General features: G+C 47.8%; 2 protein-coding genes and 1 pseudogene across 2 annotated transcripts; 1 reads left to right on the top strand and 2 right to left on the bottom strand.

The window, feature by feature from the left end:
• The first annotated feature begins 477 nt into the window (after nt 1-477).
• Nucleotides 478-11,201, top strand: LOC146201941 (lysosomal aspartic protease-like; annotated as a pseudogene).
• LOC146201942 (uncharacterized) lies at nt 6,511-7,828 on the bottom strand. The gene is made up of 2 exons (XM_084587863.1): nt 7,199-7,828; nt 6,511-6,669 (listed from the first exon to the last, which is right to left on the bottom strand). The coding sequence occupies exon 1, from the start codon at nt 7,616-7,618 to the stop codon at nt 7,256-7,258; it is 363 nt and encodes a 120-aa protein (XP_084443989.1). The 5' UTR covers nt 7,619-7,828; the 3' UTR covers nt 6,511-6,669; nt 7,199-7,255.
• A 4,675-nt stretch (nt 11,202-15,876) lies between the features above and the next one.
• Nucleotides 15,877-17,701, bottom strand: LOC146201940 (uncharacterized). Its single transcript, XM_084599780.1, has 3 exons — nt 17,463-17,701; nt 16,962-17,097; nt 15,877-16,327 (listed from the first exon to the last, which is right to left on the bottom strand). Exons 1-3 carry the CDS (start codon nt 17,699-17,701, stop codon nt 15,884-15,886), a joined length of 819 nt encoding a protein of 272 aa, XP_084455906.1. The 3' UTR covers nt 15,877-15,883.
• Between the last annotated feature and the right edge of the window lie 3,892 nt (nt 17,702-21,593).

Here is a 21,593-nt window from a genome sequence, read left to right as displayed (position 1 = left end):
CTAACCTACGCCGATTTTTTTTCTCGCTTAGAGCAAACAGAACTGTTTTGCACAGCTATGCGCATGTTTTAGCATGACATCTAGTGGTATGTGGGTGTATCGTTGGCTCTCATGTGGCGATCGTAATCACTGTGTATTCTTATTTGTACACCACAAAAACGGCTTTATTATGTGATGAGAACATAATTCCTGCTCCTTTGGTAAAAGCTGCCGGGCAAATTTACTCGGTTCCTGAAAGACAGCGCTAACGGCTTTCTTCTGACTCGACTTTAGCGTTGCAGAATGTACGCTTCCGTCAGCGTGTCAATTCTGAGGTGAACATTGGAAGCGAAGCAATATCTTTTTCTCCCTCAAGTTTTGCTCGATGATAAGTGCCTGTCACCTGACTTCGCCAAAGCGGCATTTTCGCATCTTGAACGACCGCGCTTGAAGCCACTTTCCGGCCCGTTCGCTCTTCTTTGTGTCGAGAACAAAGCCATGAAAGTGTTGGTGCCGCTCTGCGCTCTGCTGAGCGCTCTGCTAACGGCATAATCTACCAACGTGACTAACCGGCTCAAGTGAGGCCCACAATTTATTTGACTTCTTCTAAAAGCTCTGGCAAGTTCTCTGCGATAGTGAATCGACTGAGGCATACCGCAATATAGTCTAGTTTTCGAACTATAGGATTCCGCTGTTCATATTAAATGTGTAAGTTAAAGAAAAATAGAGTTTCATTTGTGCTGCTATACACAGTGACTGAAGAGATACTCAACTTTAATGACTTGTATCCTTGTACGCTGAATTTGGCCCAATCTCATTGAAGCTACAACATTGGATGGATAGTATTTGCGTTTGGAGACATCTCTCGCAATATAAATGGGAACACGTATCGCTTTTATTTGTAGAGCTACAGAATTAATACCTTTCTGAAATTATGCGCTGGACGTTTCAGAAGCTGACAAAGCATAATTATGCCATTCCCAACAGGTTAAGTAGCGCTTTCGAGTAAAACGGCACGTAAGGTTATTGCAATGTGGCCTCCATAAAGGTTCGTGAGTGTTTTGTTACGCAATATTGCAGCGTTTCAATTTCCTTGTTTTTCTTTCCTATGGGCAGTATTAGGTTTAGGTCGCGTGCGCCTGGGTAGCGTACCGCTGCCACCAGTTATTACGTGCGGCTCGCGGCCCCTCGGTAGCGTTGGCCTGGCGGCTCCGTGGACGGCATGAACGGTCCCAGCAAAGACGAGGCGTCTTCTAACGAAACAACCTTTACTAAAACATCATGAAGGAGCGGGCAGAGAAGCTGACCCGGAGAGAATACAGACACGTTCACACAGCTGGTATCTAACGTCGTCTCAACGGCGCGTCAAAGTAGTCTCTGTCGCAGCGGAGTCTGCCGCTGCTTTTTATAGGTTTTCGAGTTCACAGGGAAAGGGGGAGAGCCCTGTATAATCAGACACGGCGATGACTCAATCGCAGGTGGCGCGACCACATCTCCTCCACCTCCTGCACACGGGCGAGGGCGGCGCACTCTCCCCCGAGCTCCGGGCTTGGCCGGCGTTCGCACACACACGCACGCACACACATTTGGCGCGTGGCAAGATCACGTCGAAACTTGCCCGCGGGAGGAACCGTTGCGCGGCCGATGAACGGCGCCGAAATGGCCGATCCGCTCGCGGTTCTGCCTGTTGCTATGCGGTGGCCGCGTCAGCTGTCCCACTTGTCGGTGGGGAAACGTAACAGCAGCCAGCCGTCTAACTGAACATTAAAGTTGCTAATTCATTGCACAAAAAGTGTGTCTACCACTTAATCTAACTTTTTTTTTCGATGTCACGGGGGTTTTTGTGTACTGGTCATATTATATTGTTTTATATTTAAACATCTAAGAAAATCGCTATGCAGCTGTGCACGAAGAATTACACGCCTACCATCCTCACAAAGCGCAATGTGATTGGTTATTCAGTTAGTCCGACTTAGACTCTTTAAGAGCGCATCAGGTCACAGTCCTGCAAGAAGATTTGATATAACACAATCGATCATGTCAAATTTGAATGCTTCGGTGATCAAAGTAGATCTTTAATTCCGCTCAATCTTTGCAGGATTCCTCTGATATACGTCGGCCGCAACTACTCAACGTACCTGGGACGATCGCCGCTGGCGGAGCGCCTCAGCGCGGACAAAGGCGTATGAAGCTAATACCGCCATATGAATGTCAAGGCCGTTTTTCAAGTCATAGTGTGCCTCTCCAAAAAGCAGGTCGTAGTTAAAGGGCCCCCGAGTTTCCCCCCGCATTTTTCGTTAAAGCTCTCTGATACCAGCCAGTCTTAATAGCGTGCTGGAAGATGCCAGACGCGCCAAATCTGCACGCCCCGCTCCCAAACAATAACTAATAGCACTACGCGATGTTATCTTCAACTGCGCCTTTCTCAGAGTGCATTTATAAATCGCTCGCAAAGCTGAAGTCCTTTCCTTCCGGCTGAGGCCACTGGTCAGCGACAGCACGTTGTCTCTGGTAATGCGCCGAGCAGGTAGCCGATGGGAGTTATGGGGAGGGCAGACGATTCCAAGAGATAGCAAACGTAATGGAAAGATTCAAGTGAGCGGATCAGCTTAGTAAGTTTGAAGGGAAAGGGCCAACGCAGCTGGTAAAGGACTGTGTTAACAATACGCCAACGAAAATGAGTTTGTCCTACAGTGGATGTGGTTAGAATGACGACAATGATGACTGCAGTAGAACTAAAAGAACTTTTAGACGGGCTAGATGGTTTTCAGCTTCAGACGGCATTTTTAGCGCAAAAAAAACACACACGCACACGAGAGAAAAGGAGATTGTACTTTTGGGGATTGTAGGCAGATGTTGGTAGCGCTTGTCCCGTGCCCCTCCTTTTCTCTCGTGTGCGTGTGTGTTTTTTTGCGCTAAAAATGCCGTCTGAAGCAGTAAAACTAGCGACGCAATATGCTCGCGTGCTTATGGCTTGAAAAGTGCATGGTTTTAAGAAAACACATGGACTATTCTTCCACAAATAACATAGGTATATTCAAAAGGTCTTTGTCGTACCGTTCATTTTAGGTTTCGCCGGATTCAGACGACAGCCAGTACCCACCTCGAAAAAGATGAAGCTGTATTTCTTTCCAACAGATGCGCTATGTGGGCGTCATCTCAATGGGCACACCACCGCAGTCGTTCAAGATTCTCTTTGACACTGGTTCCGCGAACCTCTAGGTGCCATCGATCAAGTGCGTGGATTCGAACTTAGGATGCCGTAAGACCTTCAGCTTCTAATATTTCCTTTGTTTATAAGCGATTTGGCTCAATGGCACGATGCAATGAGTTTGTGAAAACAAATCAACGGTAAAAATCAGTGACGTGTTCGATGTGGCGTTTCACACTTTCGAGGCGCAAAAAGCTGGTTGTGCGAGCGAGAACCTTAATAGTACCAATGAAGGAAAGAAGCCAACAGTCGGCGAGGCCAAGGAAAGCATTGGGGATTGTACTTTATTTATTGTTAATTTAAGCAGCGCGAACAGGAAGACACAGGACAAGATAAAAGGAAGCCACAGTACAAGAGCTGACTCACAACTCAGCCTAAGCCTTTACTCCAAGGCCCAGATAAAAAAAAAAATATGATGAAAACGAAACGATCACGTGAAACAACCCCTGGGTTCACCAGCTACATAAAAAAGTCCCTCAAAAAAGAAATCTCTTTGCTTCAAAGAGCAAGAGAAGTCTTGCTGACACACTTATTGTCCTTTGAAATAAAATATGCTTCAACTATCTCTCTCGTAAACTTTTCTTTGTGGCGATACAAAATCCTAGCCTAGTCAAACATGGGAGTACACTTCTCCTTCTTCATTGTTTCGCAGGAATGGCAATGTGAGACCAGAAATGCTTTGTCCACAATGCTTTTTTTGGCCTCGCCGACTGTTGGCTTCTTTCCTTCATGTACCGAGCACCCTCATTTCCCCTTCAATTATCTGCTTGCAGCTTACGAGGGCCTCTGTTTTGGCAGTGTATTAACAAGAGACTACTGGAACACCGGAACAATTTGGAAAGTGGAAAGGACGAAACATTTATGGTCTCACATTGCCATCCCTGTGAAACAGGAAGAAGGAGAAATGTACTCCCATGTTTGACCAGGTTAGGATTTTGTATCGCCACAAAGAAAAGTTGACGAGAGAAATAGTTGAAGCATATTTTATTTCAAGGGACAATAAGTGTGTCAGCAAGACTTCTCTTACACTTTCAAGCAAATAGATTTCTTTTTTGAGGTACTTATTGTGCAGCAGGTGAACCCAGGGGTTGCTTCACGTGACTGCTTCGTTTTCGTCATATTTGTTTTTATCTGCGTCTTGGAGTAAAGGCTTAGGCTGAGTTGTGAGTCAGCGCTTGTACTCTGGCTTCCTTTTATCTTGTCCTTTGTCTTCCTGTTCGCGCTGTTTAAATTAACAATGGATACTTACCAACAAAGTATCTTGGTAAGCCATATTTTTTGTACTTTATTTCTTTTTTTTAATTTTTACTTTGGTATTCACCTAAATTAGTAAGGTGATCTGTTTAGGGGGAAAGATAAATACAAAGTAGAAGGAAAAACAACTTGCCGATGGTGGGAACCGAACCCACGACCTCCGAATATCGCGTCCGGTACTCTTACCGACTGAGCTACATTGGCGGCTGTCCAACCTGCTACTTTCTTAGGCATTGTTGCCTGTAAACGAATCTTGAGAGTGTTCACCAGCGCCACCCTCAAGCATAGTGGCGAACGTGGAACGTCCTGTGTTACCACCAGCATCACGTAGAACATGATCAAGAGGGAGGGCGAAAGCTTTGCTAGGACCCTCTTACGCTGCCTATGACTTCAAGACTGCCAGAACCGAGACCCTCGTAAGCTACAAGCAGATAATTGAAGGGGAAATGAGGGTGCTCGTTATAATACACAAAGGAAAGAAGCCAACAGTCGGCGAGGCCAAAGAAAGCATTGTGGATTGTACTTTTATTTTTTATTTTTACTTTGGTATTCACCTAAATTAGTAATGTAATCAATTTAGGAGGAAATAATCAATACAAAGTAGGGTCACACTAGTGAGCATGACGGGTAGGTCGCCTTCTCGAATAGCTTGTTCGCAACGACGACTGTCCAGATTGACGCTGCCTGCGACATGAAGTCGGGTAGAAAATAAACTGCGCGTCCCATCAGAGGTGAATTTGCTCGCATTTGCAGCTCCGCAATTCAGGTCTGCAGGTCACAGCAGCGCTCGACCATTCTTCAGTCATCATTCAATTAGCCCTATCAGTGTGTTCAGCTGTCAATCGGGATTGGGCTTATTGAGTTCTTATTTATTGCTTGCAACTCCGCCTACTTTCAGTGTTCACATCAAGAGCACGGCGAGGCAGGCTGCGTAGAGAGGAGGCAAGTGCATACAGTGCATTGCATGCCTGCGACTGCACCGCGCAGCTTATACAACCGGGAGACGCGCAAAACGATCCCATTACACCGCAACATTTCCCCGACGTGCACAGTAGCCGTACGAAGATATTGAGAGACCTAAAAAACTGTAGGCGGCACGATTCGCACAAGCATATTATTAGAGGACTTAAAAACATGCGGCGCCGATACTAGACGGCAAAAATGGCATTGTTTGCCTGACACCCATACGTAATAGGCTCTCGAAAGTTCACCGGCATTCTATGGGTACCAAAAAGGCCGGTTGATGAATGGATGGCAGAACAGATTTTATAGCTTTAACGCAAGAGGAAGTTACGTTCCACTCAGCCTAACGATTATGAAGAGTCCTGTGGTCCGATTATGTGCACATATACTCGTTAGAGTAACGATGCAAGATACCATTGTGCGTGGAAGATCACACGACTCACAAACCCATGCTTGTTCACTATAGCCATACAAGCGTACATTGAGTGCCCTATAGTCGGTAGCGTGACAGGCCCGCAACCAGAGTTCGTGGTTTCCGATCCTACCCGCAGCCCTTTAAGAGTGATCACTTACTATAAAATCGAATCACTTGAGACACGCGGCGACCTTTAATTCGTATTACATGGCACGCTTTTGTCAGCTTCATCCCACACGTGACGTTGTGTTTGACGTGAGAGTCATGAGAATGACATTCCTCCTCGATATCATATGGCTGTGACGTAGTTAACTTATCAATTAATCAGAATTTCGTGCTCACGTCCAACGATATCGCAGACATGCTACGCTTATCCGGAAAGGGATTTGTACACGCCAAGAAGGCACTAATGATTGCCTCTGGCTCAGCTCACCCGTGGCAAGGGAGGAATTCAGAGTTAGACTATAAAACGCAGCTGTACGCGAGGCACGCATTCAAGGGGCCAAAGCATCGATCGGTGACATTCGGTCATGTCCGAAGTACTGCACTACATTCCCACTAGGAACCGCCAGGGTAGGTGGACATGGAGGAAGAGGCGTAGGGGGTACGGAGCAGTAAGTGGTCACGAAATGATTCACAAGGCGGTACAAGACAGGAAGACAGGCAAGGGAATGCACTGTGAGCGAAGTAAGGCTAAAATCGGGGCTTTATTGCTGAACAGTGGTTGGAAGGCGCAAGCTGAAAACAGGCGCGCGGGATAAAACACGGTGCAGCGGAACAGTCTTCAGAGCGGTCGTGCCGTCTTCTGCGGATTGTAAATTGAAGCAGGCAGGGGAGGAGGCGAGATCTGGAAAAGAAATGATGCAACAGCTTTAGTGCATAGTGACGCAAGAGCAGCAAGAGGCGTATGACACAGCAGTTCCGAGCCATGGCATGACATACTCGAAGGCTCCGGCCTAAATCACCGGCGGGTCGAACGGCGGCGAAGAATCAGTACTAGAGCATGTCGTACATAGTAATGTCATCGCGCCTTTGATAGAGCCTGCGAACTTAGGCCGACCACCAGAATGTCTGAAGCCACCCATTGCTGGTGCAAAAGAACGATTATAAGGACATGAAAAAAAGTAACCTTCGAGAATACAGGGTGGGCCCAATTGTGTTCTCTACCGGTCATAGGTGCGGTACGACAGGAAGACGAGAATTAAGGATAAGACTCAGCGCATGTCTTCTTTGCCCACGAAAGTGACTTGGAATTAGTTGGCAATAGTAACAAAGGGACCCGACAGGAACCTCCAACGGGAGAAGTTCTGTGCCATAGCTTGTCTTAAACAGGCAACACAGAATCCACCACCCAGGAAATAGTGAAAGCAGCTCACCCAATTCAGGTTTTCGGTAGTGTACTCGGCAGATCGACTGCCTGACATCCGGGAAGCCTAGCCGCTCACGCCGTTGTCCGATGACGAACTTCCGCTATTGAGACCGTTGGAGTCCTCGACCACGGACGCGGAGCGTGGCTTGACGACGTTCGGCTCGCTGCCAACATTCACGTCCTCGGAAAATGTCACAGACCGTGTCCTGTGCTCTCCTCCAGCTCCACGTCGCACAGGGGACCGCAAGGCTGGTGCTAGCGGCGGATCTGCCTGTAGTGGGGCTTCCTGCGGCGGTGGCATGTTGAACTCCTTGATGTTGGAAGCGACAGATCCGTACTCGATGCCTGCATGCAACTCGGGTGCCAGCACACTGCGCTCATCGACCTCCACTCGTCGGCGCACGAAAAACGAACACAGGCAACCCATTGCTCCTTGTACTGCAAGACTACGAACTTGAAAATGCTAGAAAAGAGCAGGCGGGTTGCAGCTTCTTCCGGGTAAGAGGCGTAGTCCAGTAAACTGATTGTGGCGACGTTCAGCGCGACCGCTCGCTGCGAGGCTGGAACAACCTGAAGGGAGGATCTCGTGAGCTGCGATGTCGCTTTCTGCCAGCGGCACGGGGCTGCCAGTCGTTTTAATAGCCCTGACCACGGGCGCTTTGATTGGACGAAGGCAAATATAAGCGTCACCGTTAAGTTCATGGTAAGCGCGGGCTCAAGCGCAGGCTCGAAAAGTAAGTGATAATTATGATTGTCTCGTATTATCAGGCAAGATATGCTCACGCTGAGGACATCAGATATAAGGGCAATGAAAAAGAAACTAAATTTCGAAGGGAAAGCATCTGCGCATGCACTGTTTCATCTTTTTTGTTGGCGCAAGGCGCTGTAACCGGCTCCTGTTTCCCTTTGAAAGAGACGACGCCGTACAAAAGTTCTCACAAGAAACTGCGATTGAAATCTTGTAGTGTTAGCATTAAGCAGGGCAGACGTGGCATATCTCGAAAACAGCTTAACGCTCGAGCGCATGGCCAGCGATACCTGCAACATTGTCTTGTGGTGCCAACTTTTCTTTTTATCATGAGGCTTCGCGCATCGTGTTCCGGGCCTTGGACCAACCAACTTGGACCAAGGTTTTAAAATATACAGTTAGCCCTAACACAGTGAAACAAATTCAGAGATCTTCAAAGTCACCTATCTATACCTCCAGTATTTTTTGTTCACTACAGTTGAATAATTAGCTTGAGAGAAAAAGTGTCTATGCAAGAGTTGTAGATCTCGAAAAACGGATAGCTACGTTGTTTCCATCACGCTACGACTTACGCCTCCCTATCAAAAAATGCCTTCAAAAAAATGCTGTCACGTGACCAGCTGTTATTTTAAAACCATTCGCCAAGTGCGTACAACCAGCTTCATCGTAGAGAGCATGGCCTAGAAAAATGTGTTTTGTTATCCCAGACGTGTCTCGAGGCTTTAAATAGACGCCGCAGTCACGAGGAAGTGTTTTTATCATACCAGGCGTTGGTTTCGGCTGGCAAAAATATCACTTTACGTAAATGCTAGTTTGATGAAAGCAACGTGGCAAGCTGTTTTGTAGCGTTAGCTACACTGGCCGAGGTTGAGCAGTTTCGCGTGGCTCCTAGAAAGCCATGCTGCGCAAGAGCGAGGAGCAGTGACGTCAGACGGCCACTGCCGCACGCGCGCCTCGCTGCGAATTCCAGAGGAGTGACGTCAGCCGCGGCAGACGCACTGGCGCCGGCGCGTGCCCAGCTGTGCGCTTCCGTTGCGTAGTAGCATGTCTGACGCTGCCCGAGCGCTCCGCCGCGCGCGCGCCTCGCCGGTCTGCGCATTCCAGAGGAGTGAGGTCTTCCACGGCAGACGCACTGGTGCCGGCGCGTGCCCAGCTGTGCGCCTCTGTTGCATATAATCCATGTCTGACGCGCCGCGCATGCGCAGAGGTATCAGTGGGGTTATATATATATATATATATATATATATATATATATACAATGGGGCGTTTGCCAGTGTGGTGTAGCCATGGAGAAAGAAATCGAAATTGCTGCTCAGCGGCGCAGAAGAGCGTAGAAGCTTAACTCATTGAGAGTACGAAGAACGAGCATGACAATGCTAAACGTGCTGGGAAAGCTAAGAATAACCAGCTGAGCCCCGTCATAGCCGAGCTAAGCCACTGCCACTTTTTTTTTTTTTTCTGGAAGATCTACAACTTGTGTATTGACACTTTTCCTCTCAAGCCAATAATTTAAAAAAAAAAAGCTAATTAGTCTTTACTAATTAATCAACTGCAGTGAACGAAAAAATACTGGAGGTTAGCATAGGCGACTCTGAACATATCTGAATTTGTTTCGCTGTGCTAGGGCAAACCGTATATTTTTAAAACTCGGTCCAAGTTAGCTGGGACAGCCTATATATTGTGAGGATGAACATGCAAGCGCATGCGTCTTTTCAGGGACGAGGGTTCGTGGATTCCACTCGCCAGTCTCGCCGCAACCATCGGCATTCGGGAAGAATGCGCCCTCGCTGCGCGCCGCGCAGGGCGACGGCACAGTAGCTTTTTCCTGAATAAAATCAAGCGTCATCGATCGCTCTCCGAAGGATTTCATCATTGAAAGGTTCTTTCGAAACCTTTCAGTTTAAAGTAACTGTAAGAACTCGCTTATGGCTCATAACCCCTGCATACGTGACCATTCCACTAGCACAGCTGGCTGCAGCGAGAATCTGCAGCGGGCATCACTGAGCGCGCGCTCGCTCCATACTGTCGATAAATCGAATCGTTTCGACCTCACGAACGCTAGAAAACATTAAGTTGCGTAACTGGAAATTCCACGTCCGCTTCTTTTTCAAGCGAAAGCTTCACTACGCTAGCTAAAGCCGCGCTTCGCGTGTCCGATAATTTGACCTTCAAGGGACTTTGACAGATGGTGCGCCTTCCTTTTAAAAACCAGTTTACAATTGAAGCGAAAGCTTCACTACGCTTCAAGAAAAGCTTCAAGAAAACATAAAGCGGATTAAGTTTTATACTCGTCTTTTGAGAAGCATACATAACACTCACATCATTCCTGGCTGAGTGCTGAAACACGCTTAAAGGTTATAGTAGTTATTCCTGTCTGGTCAAGCGCAGTACGCTGTGCGTCTTTCTGAAAATTTCACTCCGAAATTAAGAGCGGGCCAGACGCTTTTTAGCTGATCCGCCCGTATAATGTGTGTTGTCGCCTTTAGTGACTCTTGACTGAATGTTGTATCCGTAATATTTTAGAAAGCTGGGGGGGGGGGGGGGGCGGGTTCGTCTCCACGCGAAAAAGAGGTCTCCAGAGTGCGGTACTATACGCTGTTACATTTTTTGCTTAGTACACAACCAGAGAAAAAGACAAAAAAAAAAAAGCATAGTGATTTCTGGAACGCGAGGTGCAAACCACACCGCAGGCGCATACTCAGCAGAAAGAAATGCAGCCGGAACAAGCCACTCAGCCGCCTTTGACGAGTGCCGTGCACTGGGACCGGTACGCCCTGTGTAAGTATACATTTTGTATTTTCGATAATTTACTCAGGAGCCCGCAACAAGTACGACAACAGCCAGTCGTCAACCTACAAGAAAAATGGACAAATCTTCAAGGTCAGGTACGAGTCCGGCCAAGTGCGGGGAACGCTGAGCAGGAATGACCTGGGCATAGCCGGCGCGAGCGTGAGGGGGCAGCTGTTCGGCGAGATCACCCACACAAGCGGAGAAGTCTTCAAAGTGGTCACCTTTGACGGCATTTTGGGCCTTTGGCTACCCAGAGATCTCAGTAAAGAATCTGGTCCCGCCGTTCGATAACATGCTCAAGCAGGGGCTTGTCACGGAGCCGCTCTTCTCAGTGTTTCTCAGCCGCATGCCTAGCGAGGAGGACGGAGGCGAGATCCTCTTCGGGGGTGTCAACGCCGCGCGCTACACCAAAGAAATCACCTATGCGCCCGTCTCTAAAAGGGGCTACTGGCAGTTCTCCGTGGACGGGTAAGACGCCTCTTTCGTATGGTATATTGACTTTATAAAGAAGGAGCCGATGCGAACTTATGCCATTTTCCAAGAATGACGAACGCACCAGAAGCGAATATTGCTGGAACATTTTAAAAGACTATAATAGTTTGCGCATGCTAGCATGTATAGACACAGACGAAAAACAGTGTGAACAGCGCTATGCATTGTTCACATCTTTCTTGTGTTTGTATTCACCTGCGGCGCAACAACCTGTCAGTATTTGGTGTTTTGCACACGCACATAAGTGCGGGATGAGTATATGCAGTGCGATCGGCGGCGTAAGTATAGATGGCATCGTATGGCGACCACTCTTCCACAGGCCTCGAAAATAAGTACGCTTCGAGTATGCCAAGTTAGAGCCATGCCCTCGGAAACTATCAGCTAAACATAGTTCTGACCACCTGAATGCATGGAAGATTTTCGGAGCTCTGGAGCGGCGAGATGTTACAGGCAATAGCCACGGCACACGTCCCATAACGATAACCACCAAAGTATAGGTATGTGCAGAGACGCCGGCTGTCAAATCATTGCACGAAACACCATATGGTATGAGCATTTCAAGGCCCGCAAACATCTGTCCGATCAGCCAATCTACACTTCAGAGTATCTTTTTTCATATATATATATATGTGTGTGTGTGTGTGTGTGTGTGTGTGTGTGTGTGTGTGTGTGTGTGTGTGTGTGTGTGTGTGTGTGTGTGTGTGTGTGTGTGTGTGTGTGTGTGTGTGTGTGTGTGTGTGTGTGTGTGTGTGTGTGTGTGTGTGTGTGTGTGTGTGTGTGTGTGTGTGTGTGTGTGTGTGTGTGTGTGTGTGTGTGTGTGTGTGTGTGTGTGTGTGTGTGTGTGTGTGTGTGTGTGTGTGTGTGTGTGTGTGTGTGTGTGTGTGTGTGTGTGTGTGTGTGTGTGTGTGTGTGTGTATATTTCCGGAGTCGTCCACTACGGCGTCTCTCATAGCCTGTGTCGCTTTGGGACGTTAAATCCCACAAACCAACAACTGTGACCATCGATGATCAAATCCATCACGGCCAGCCAGTATCAATGATAATTTCGTTGACGTATATAGTTAGGTTTCATTTCACGAATTCCGACAAGAGGACTGATTTCCGGAAAGGCTGCTTTATGTACCATCGGTCGCAAAAGTTCACGTGGTGCGGATGCGCTGATTTAACGTGTGCTTAGATCATGTGCGAATTAGGCGCCCTATAACTTTGGTTTTTCCCTTTGGCTTCAGGTTTCAGGCCACAGGTACCCTTTACTATATAAAGTCGTAACTTACCATATTAAGTCAAAGATCACAGTACATATATATAAGCCGCGCTAACGGGCCTGCATGATCTAAAAGTAGCGTGTCTCGCTCGAGACCCAAGGGTCCCGGCGGGTTCAGTTCAGAATTATACAAAATTTAAGGCGGATCTACCACGCCCGGATTGGCAGCGTCTTCCAATTCAGCCATGAAACATAGTTCCTAGACGTCGCACAAAGCGCCAATCAACCAGTGCCTGGTCATGCCACATGCCAACTATACCACCTGGCAGAGGTGCGCTCATGCAGAGTATCGGACAAACATTGACGAAATCCCGCAATGGGGATCTTAGTGCTGGCCCAGCAAAACTTATTTCAGCGCAGTAACGTTAGCCGATCGCCTTAAATGGCCGTAGATATTGTGACGAAGAAGAATTGAGGGATTGAGCAGAAAGACGACGACGCTAAAATGTGTGCAGTTAACTGGGCGCTACTATATTTCCCGCTCTGCTACATTAAGCAGATTGGGTTAACTGGTCATATCAAGGCCCCCGTAACACCTTGGTGGAGGCGTTGGGTAAAAGTCTTACCGACTTTTTTGCGGTAAAATGTCGGCCAAATTTCGTCCTTACTTGTGTGGCCGACATTTTACCGTTGTTACAGACCACTACGCCATTTGCTTGCTTTCTTCTCTTAAATACGTGTTGGAAGCTGGGCGTTACGACTCCTGTAGTACACCTCCTCGATAACTAATAAATCCGGTTGACATAATCGTGATGCAGACTGTTTGTCCCGCTACCCAGTTCAGTCCCCTCCTTCTTTTGAGTGCGGAGTTGGCAGCTGCGTCCTCTCAATTTCCGATTTCTCTAACATCGCCCATAAACAGCACTCGGATGTCTTCCTTGGCAGAATCATCGACCAGCTCACCACCAATCCAACGCATCCTTCTGTTGCCCAGTTTGTGCTACAAAGGGATAACCTGTACCGCCGCAATCTGTGCCCGGATGGCTCAGAGTTCTTGTTAGTTGTACCCCACCACCTTCACTCTACAGCTCTAGAACAGCTGCATGATGCACCCACAGCTGACCACCTGAGCGTTACCCGCACCTATGACAACGTAGGTACGTCGACGTTTCTTCTGGTCTGGACTCTACCGATCTGTGCTGCGCTATATAACTGGTTGCGAGCTGTGTCAACGCAGGAAGAAGCCCTCCGTACTTCCCTCCGGAACTCTTCAACCGACTCCCATCCCGTCCACTCAATTTTCGTGCATTGGTGTTGACCTGCTCGGACTGTTTCCAGTTTCTGTATCAGGAAACAAATGGATTGCTGTTGAGACGGAATAGTATACGACGCGCTACGCCATCACCCGAGCCATACCAACAATCTGTGGGACAGACGTCGCCAACTTCCTGCTGAATGACGTCATACTGCACCATGGCAGTCTCCGACAACCGACCGCGGACTCTGCTTCCTGGCATGGGTGGTAAACTAAATCCTTCATTCATGTTCTGTCCGTCCCTAATTCAGTACATCTTACCACCCCCAGACTAACGGTCTCACGGAACGCTTCAACCGTAGTCTCACGGAGATGCTCTCTATGTACGTCTCAGATGATCATCGCGATTGGGATGTGAGCCTACCTTTTGTGACCTTCACATATAACTCCACCCTCACGACACCGCTGGATACTTTCCTTTCTATCTTCTTTTTGGAGGAGATCCAGTGTTTCCCGTCGACACAGTCTTCCCTTTACTGATGCCGTCAGGTACACGCAAGATACGATTGTCCGAGCTAACGCCGTCTTTCAAATTGCCCGCAGCCGAATTTCTGCCTATCAGGAAGCTCAAAAACGCCCTTACGACAGCCATCATCTTGGCGTCCATATATGCACCTCGCTCTCTTGTTTTGCTGTGGCTCTCGTCCCATCGTGTCCACCTATGTGAAAAGCTCTTGCCGAGGTACAAATGACCTTATCATGCTGTTCGCAAAGTGACAGACGTTACAAGATCGAACCCTTGGTACCCAACTCCTTGCTACCCGCACCACCATCTGAGATCATCCATGTGACCCGTATCAAGCCTTACCAGCCGCCTTCTCCGTTCCCGCCGTAGCAACCACCGGGACTGTGCTTTCAAGGAGGAAAATCGAGGGGTTGTGCAGAAAGGCGGCGACGCCGAAGTGTGTGCGGTCAACTGGGCAGTACTATAAAATTAGTAGTGGTTTAGCTCAGGTTAACCCTAGTTGAATGGAGAAAGAAACGGTGGAAGCTTCTTTTTCCTGCTACATATTCCCCCTATCACGCCCTATTTTGCGAGGAGCTTGGAGATGCCGTGCTGTAGCAGTGGCTCACAGAAGTGGAGAACTCCAATGATGGCCTCCAGCAGCCACAGCACAACACGGACGTAGAAGAAAGCACCGGCAGCGAGGTCAGGACAGCACTCGTCGAATTCTTCAAGCACAGATGATTTCACATGGCTGCTGCGGCTATGTGTATACTGCAGTGTACCAGGACAAGGATGTGCCGAGTTTGTCAGAAAGACACAAAAACGGTCCTTTTCAGGACCACCAAGTGTGTGCCTTGGCAAAGCCACAGTGCAGACCCCTCCGGAACCAGTTCCCTCTCTATAGTGTGTCATTATTTACAATACACACATCTAGACAGTCAGATTACCTCCGAACTCCCTGTAAAGTCAGAACACAACTAATTTCTACTGCAATAGGACATAATGTACCAGAGCATGGCAGTACCTTTTCTTGCATGTCTGTAATAACAGATTGCATTGAATATTTCAGTGCAAAATCAATGTTTGAGGCCGTGGTGACATCACCTAATGTAGTGAAGAAACAGCTTACATAGCATTGCTGTAATTTCCACTGCATTGCCATTTCTACACACAATAGAAAGTGGTGAAGCTGCTATACTTATACGTCGTTTCACAAGCTGTTTGCAGCACTACGAAAGCTAAGAACGATCTGGGCCAATAAGGATAGCACACATTGCGTGGCTGTGTTCCTGCGTGCCTATCGCTGACGGCAGCACAAATGATTATGAGCATAGCCATGCAATGCGCACCACCCTCATTGGCCCAGATTGCTCTTAGCTTTCGTAGTGCTGCAAAGAGCTTGTGAAACGGAGTACAGTATTTTTAAAGACGCATTCGTAGCAACAGGCAAAAATTTAAACGGGCTAAAAGCACCATGTCAAAAGATGTGCACCATGCATCATAAGCAGCACTGGAATGTTTATCATGCATATTCTGGAGCAGACAAATGCTTCATCAAAGCATGTGCCTACATTCTTACGAACGAGCTTTCAGCCAATATAGAGGTCTGATTGCTGGCGTCTCTTCTGGAGCACACAAAGGTCATGCTGTTATACTCAACACAGAAGTAGCACAAATTGTTAACAGTATTTTATTTTATTTCTGGAAGTAATCTTTCAGTATATTAATGAGTTCAACTTGCAGAGCAATCTGTCGCTCCCTCTGTTCATATTCTTTTGCGCGGGCTGCAAGCAACTGTTCCCGCAGAACCTTTTGCTCTTGCAGTTGTGCAGCTTGAGCGTCTGCTTGGCAGTTTCCCTGCAGCTTTCTCTTTCTTGCCAGAGGCGTAGGGTGTGGTGGTGCGGCACACGACTGTGGTGGCGTAGGCGGTGTGGCACATGGTGTAGGCTGTGTGGGACATGGCACAGGCTGTGTGGCACATGGCGCAGGCGGTGTGGCACATGACGTAGGTGGTGGTGCCACCTCGAAGTCCTCTGCGCCAGGGCTGCTGCAACGCAGGCCATCGTCCGTGCTGGGCAGGGGTGCTGGGATCTCCTTCAATGTGCTGGGATCTTCCCCTCTTTCCATTTGCAGAATTATCTGCATGGCAGTCATAAGAACATTATGCAGGAGAACTGAATAGACAGCAAAAGATTCTTTTCACAAAGCTCCACATTTCTATTTTTTTTCTTTATTTGTTCTAAGAACAAGTACACACAGTCTGTTGGACCCATAACTTTTACGGCTACTGATGGGTCGAAATACAAAACAAGCACAATGTTACTGGCAGACATGGTAAAGAAAAAAACTTTAAACGCACACAAACTACTACATTCTTACATTTCGATGGACATTAGCTAGTGTTTGATAATGGGTAGCCTATATTCATTTATGTACTTAGAAGAAGTACATGCAACTGCCCTTAATGACATGGCTATGCTGAAATAAACACTGCTTTGTTTAGTTTACTCCTGTTGTGCTGTTTTCCTATGACATTGTGGCACGGACAGTGTACTGAAATAAACTTCCTGTACAGGCATCCCGGCACAAACGCAGACGGTGCATCAGCTCCTGTTTTCAGCTATATGAATGCTGACTGCGATTTCAACCCATTTCTGGGCATTAACTTCATAACAAGCACTGGAATGTTCTCTACTGGAAGAACACTAATAAAGAAAAGCACGCTGTGCAACAAATACCACTGCTAAAAGCTGCAATAAATACTACCGCTTACTTCCTCAACTGTCACGTCGCTTTCCTGCGCCGTAGTCGGGTCATTGAGTGGGAGCGTCCCCAGAAATCCATGAATTCTCCAGAAGAATTCCCAGGGGACAGCTCCCGAGCCCGTCGTTCGCTTCCTCAGCCACTGCCTGAAAAGTGTAGGCAGTCAACTGTTCAGAAAAGAGAATACAGGAAAGTGGAATGGGGAAAAAAAAAAGTGATTTTGCGCTTATCTAGCCTAGTGCATGCAAAACTATGCTGGCTTTGACCACTTCAGCAGGTGATGTTTACAAACTTGCAAAGGCTTGTGGAATCATTTTGTTAGCGGTAAAAACACGGGCACAAAGAACACGATACACAAGGGACACTTAACGCTAACAAAATTATTCGAAGAAGAAATTACCAACTAGCCCAGCTTGCAGTTTTAACGAAGTTGCAAAGGCTCTGCGCCAACATTTTAACGCGACGGACACCATGAATATAAACCCCGTGCACAAAAAAAAAAGTCACTTACCGGTATGTTTGGCCTAAATTCTCTATCTTATTGTGGACCTTGGCGCGCGTCCTGAAGAAGCCGTAATTCCGCAGGGCTGCAGCAATATCTTCGTAAATCTCCCCGTTCCTTTTCTGACGACGGAGGTCGTTGAGGCGATCTTCCCACAGATCTATCAGCAAATACGTTTCGCGCTCACTCCACAAGTGCCGCGACGCCGGCGCGACGGAAGCACGTTTTTTATCTTGTTTAAACGTCATGTCAAAAAAAAAAAAAAAAAGGCACGTAGAGAAAAGGAGGGACAAAAAGAAAACACCTGATAACCGCTGGTTCAATTAAAAAAGAAAACGCTTTAAATGAAATTGTAAAATTTAACGAAAGAAAGGCAGAAAAATATTATTGCTAACGATCGACAACCGTGCACCGTGGTCCGAGGACTACACCAAAATGGCTGTGCTTTTCATTGTGTTTGCTTTTCTTGGCGGCGCAGGTTACAGTGGTAGATAGCACAAATATAATGCGCCGAAAATAAAACGATGCTATTTTTAAATTATTACGCACACTAATATTTTACCGAGTAAATTAAAGATATGAAATAATAACGCTTTTTAATGTTTTGGTATCGTAAACGCGTTGCGCGCGAGGGTGCGCGTGCGTCAACGCTAGCAACCTTGCGCGACGTTCGATGGCCTTCGAAATCTCGATAGAGTTCTGAGCTGCTCCGTTAACTCGATAGACTATCGACTCAATGGCCGTTGAAAACACCCGTGTGGCAGCGTTCGAAGGCCTTCGAGTCGATAGACAATCCGTTCGAGGGCCTTCGAAATGCCCGTGTGACAGCGGTATAAGGTGCTACATTATTGGGGACATTTAAGCTCATCCTTTAAGCTCACATATAAATGAGAAGGGTTCAATGCTGCTGAACCGAATGTGGAGTGAAAGGATTAGCTGCGAGTGACCGAGCGTTCTTCTTCTTTGTCTTCATCCTCTTCGTCTTCTTCTTCTTCGTCGTCGTCGTCTTCTTCTTTTTCGTTTTCCTCGCGGCTGTTCAAGGTCATTCGTGACTGCAGCCACGGACTACGCGACGGGCCGAAACCTGGCGAAGTATTGCTATCGCAATAATATCCCGCTGTGCTACATAAAGCAGATTGGGTTAACTGGTCATATCAAGGTCCCCGTAACAATAAGTGGAAAAAGCAAGTGCATGGTAACATTGTCATGCGGCTTGGTCGCAAAGCAACAATATTTTTAACGCGATAGCATTTAAGGCCATCGTTCTCCAAAAAATCCGGCGTTGACGTCCGCAAGCGAAAAATCCCGACCGTGCATCTGGCAGGTGGTAGTTGGCAGGTGGCATGACCGGTCACTTACTGGTCGGTGGTTGTGTGACGTCAGGAGACACATGGCATGTTCGAGTTGGCAGGAGCTACCAAATCGGGCAGCTAATTTGAAATGTAAGGATGAAACATGTCAATCTAACCTTCTGGGACTCTTGGATTCCGAGTCAGAGACCATGCAGGCCCGCTCATGCGGTCTGTTAGTAGGTGGTAGTTGGCAGGTGGCATGACCGGGCTCTGGTTGGTGGGAAGATTGTGTGACGTCACTAGAACACATGACATGGCCGAGTTGCTCCGAATTATTAACTTCTACTTCCCTGAAATGAGAGTGGAACCTTCCGTGACCCTTCGATCCCGAGTCGCAGACACGTGCTACACAAGTCACGCTGACACATTTGTACAGCTTGTTTAAAGCGGGGATTTAATCTATGTCAGATGGGCTTTCAGATATCGTGTTATCTTACGAATACTTGCTAAAGAGTATGTGCGATATAAGAGAGTTACAAATCGGAGGAGTAGCTAAGTGCATTTACGCGAACATGGATACGCAAGGGAAGACAGCAGACGGAGCCATTAACGCCCTCATGTCCTACCCCCAAAGACGTAGCTTAAATGACCCCCAATTTTTCTTGTCCGGCACAAGCATCCCGACAAAGTTCGAGGTCGATAGTATACCAATCGAAAAACTACAGAACCATGTCAAAAATACGACAGATTATTCTGCAGTTAATTCTGTCGTTTTTCTGTAGTAGTTTTCTGTTGTCTGTAGTTATCTAGTACTTTTCTGCTGTAACTGCAGAAAATCCTGATGTTCCTATAATAAGTTTAGTTGTCACAGCAGGTTTCCTGTCAAAAATAGCACACAAATTTTGTCGTGACAACAGAAAGCTTTCTATAGTTTTTTTCCAACTGGACACGTTCTTTTCCTTAGGTAAATCGTAATGACATGAACAGATCTGGCTCTTAGATAGAAAAGCAAATCTCTTTACTGTTATTTCGTTCTTGAAGCTGAAAAGTGGGCTTGAAGTGAGCAAAGATAAGCCCAGCAAACTAGCGCTGCAAGCGCCAGCGTTATGCCAACCGGACAGCCAACTGCTACGCAGCCTGTTGCGCAAGCTCCGTAATGGTTGGCTGTCCTCGTGCATTGTGTCCCAGCTTCCACTACCACTTTTTCAACTAGTGAGTTGTCATTGCCAGTCGGGGTTATTAAGGAGGAAGATGTTCTAGTCGAACTTGGAAATTAATGTCTTGAGCCTCTCGAGTCTCAAGAATTTGATTAAAAGCTTGAGAGTGTCCCCGTCGCGGTGGTGCAGTGGTTAAGATGCCTGACTACTGTGCCGGAGTACCTGGGTTCGATCCCGACAGCCGGCGGCTGCATTTCGATGGAGGCGAAAGGAAGAGGTGTCCGTAGGCTGTGCAATGTCAGTGCATGTTAAAGATCCCAGGTGGTCGAAATTACCCCGTAGCCCTCCATTGCGGCTCCTCTTTCTCTCTTTGCTCTTTCACTTCCACCTTCCTTCATTCCCTTACGGTGCGGTTCAGGTGTCCACAGAAACAACCGTGACAGAGTTTCGGTGTTTGTAATTTGCTTTAGTCTTGTCTTCCGGTGTTTAGCCTTAATGGTACTTGGCGCACGCTGCTTGCTCGACTGGAAGCCCGATCTCCAACAAACACTCCCACTGGGTATTATTATCCACCCAAGTGCCGCCATGCGTACGGCTACAAAAAAAAAGCTACATACAGTTTTCTCAGTGAAACACAAAGTTCGTCCTGAACTGGGGTTCGAACCTCAGACCACCGCCCAGTCCGGGCAATCGCTCTCTAAAACAGGACGGCTGTTGGACCCCATGGTAGGGCAAGAGCTAACTGATCAACAACCCGAAGGGTGACCGGTGTTTCAGTTAAATACGTACAGTCTCGCAGGAAGCGGCTGCTATTCATGACCTTCCTTTTCAGCTTGGAGGCCGCAGGCGGCCTTGTCGCGTACAAGCTGCCGAAGAGAATAAATCGAGGTTAGCTGGGTGGCTCTCCTTCCAGGGGCGCATTAGCTTTTTGCCGCCTCTCTTGCACGGTTCACCAGCCAAAGTTAGCATTTCGGGTGAGAGCTAGACAGCGCTGCCTCCAGTGCTCATTTGTAAGGTCACTGAACCGAGAAATATCTGGATTACCAAGCAGTTAAGTTTGATCACGAGATGGCAGCGCCGCATTCTCCCCAGTCCACGGCCGGTCTCGAGGGAGAGCGCGCGCTCTCCGGCCGTGCCCAGTCAACACCACCTAGAGTGTTGGCCCAATCTCCCCAGGCGGCGGACTTGAAACATAGGGGCGCTGCGGTAGCCGCGGGATCGCGATCGCGGGATCAGTCTCTCTCGGCCCGCTCGGCTAGTTTCATACATAGTACGTGCGGCGAACGAGTGGGAGAGGCGGTATTTTCGCGATGATAAAGCGGTAGGTCTCGCCGAACGAAAAAGGAGGTGCGAAGTATTGCTTTGCCGTGGGCCACCACAACGAATCCAGCCATGTAAAAAATTGCAGCGATTTAGGCCGAGCAAGTGGTACGAGAATGTAGGGCGACAAGCGTGGTTCACCGCAGTTAGGAGAATCGACCGTGCCTTGACGGCTTCATCTCGCTTTCTGCGACGGCTCTTGCAGTTTTCAGCTTCCCTTGTTCTCTTTCAAGTCCAGAAGGCATACACGTAACGACTGCGCTAAACCAGAAATTTTGTAAATGCCGATTCACTATCGCGTCGCGAGACCAAAGCCGTGTTTTGATACCCCGTATTTTATCGTACGAAGACGTCGATACGGATATACAGCT

Source organism: Amblyomma maculatum, chromosome 1 (genome assembly GCF_055883805.1).
Source record: "Amblyomma maculatum isolate TAMU_Amacu chromosome 1, ASM5588380v1, whole genome shotgun sequence".
Classification (NCBI taxonomy): domain Eukaryota; kingdom Metazoa; phylum Arthropoda; class Arachnida; order Ixodida; family Ixodidae; genus Amblyomma; species Amblyomma maculatum.
This window is presented reverse-complemented; position numbering and strand designations above follow the sequence as displayed.

Excerpts from the sequence above, each read along its gene's own strand:
- LOC146201942 (XM_084587863.1), bottom strand. The coding sequence starts at position 7,618 with ATGGGTTGCCTGTGTTCGTTTTTCGTGCGCCGACGAGTGGAGGTCGAT.
- LOC146201940 (XM_084599780.1), bottom strand. The coding sequence starts at position 17,701 with ATGACGTTTAAACAAGATAAAAAACGTGCTTCCGTCGCGCCGGCGTCG. Across the intron at positions 17,098-17,462 it reads AATTTAGGCCAAACATACCG|GCAGTGGCTGAGGAAGCGAA; the intron begins GTAAGTGACTTT and ends TACACTTTTCAG. Across the intron at positions 16,328-16,961 it reads GCGACGTGACAGTTGAGGAA|ATAATTCTGCAAATGGAAAG; the intron begins GTAAGCGGTAGT and ends ACTGCCATGCAG.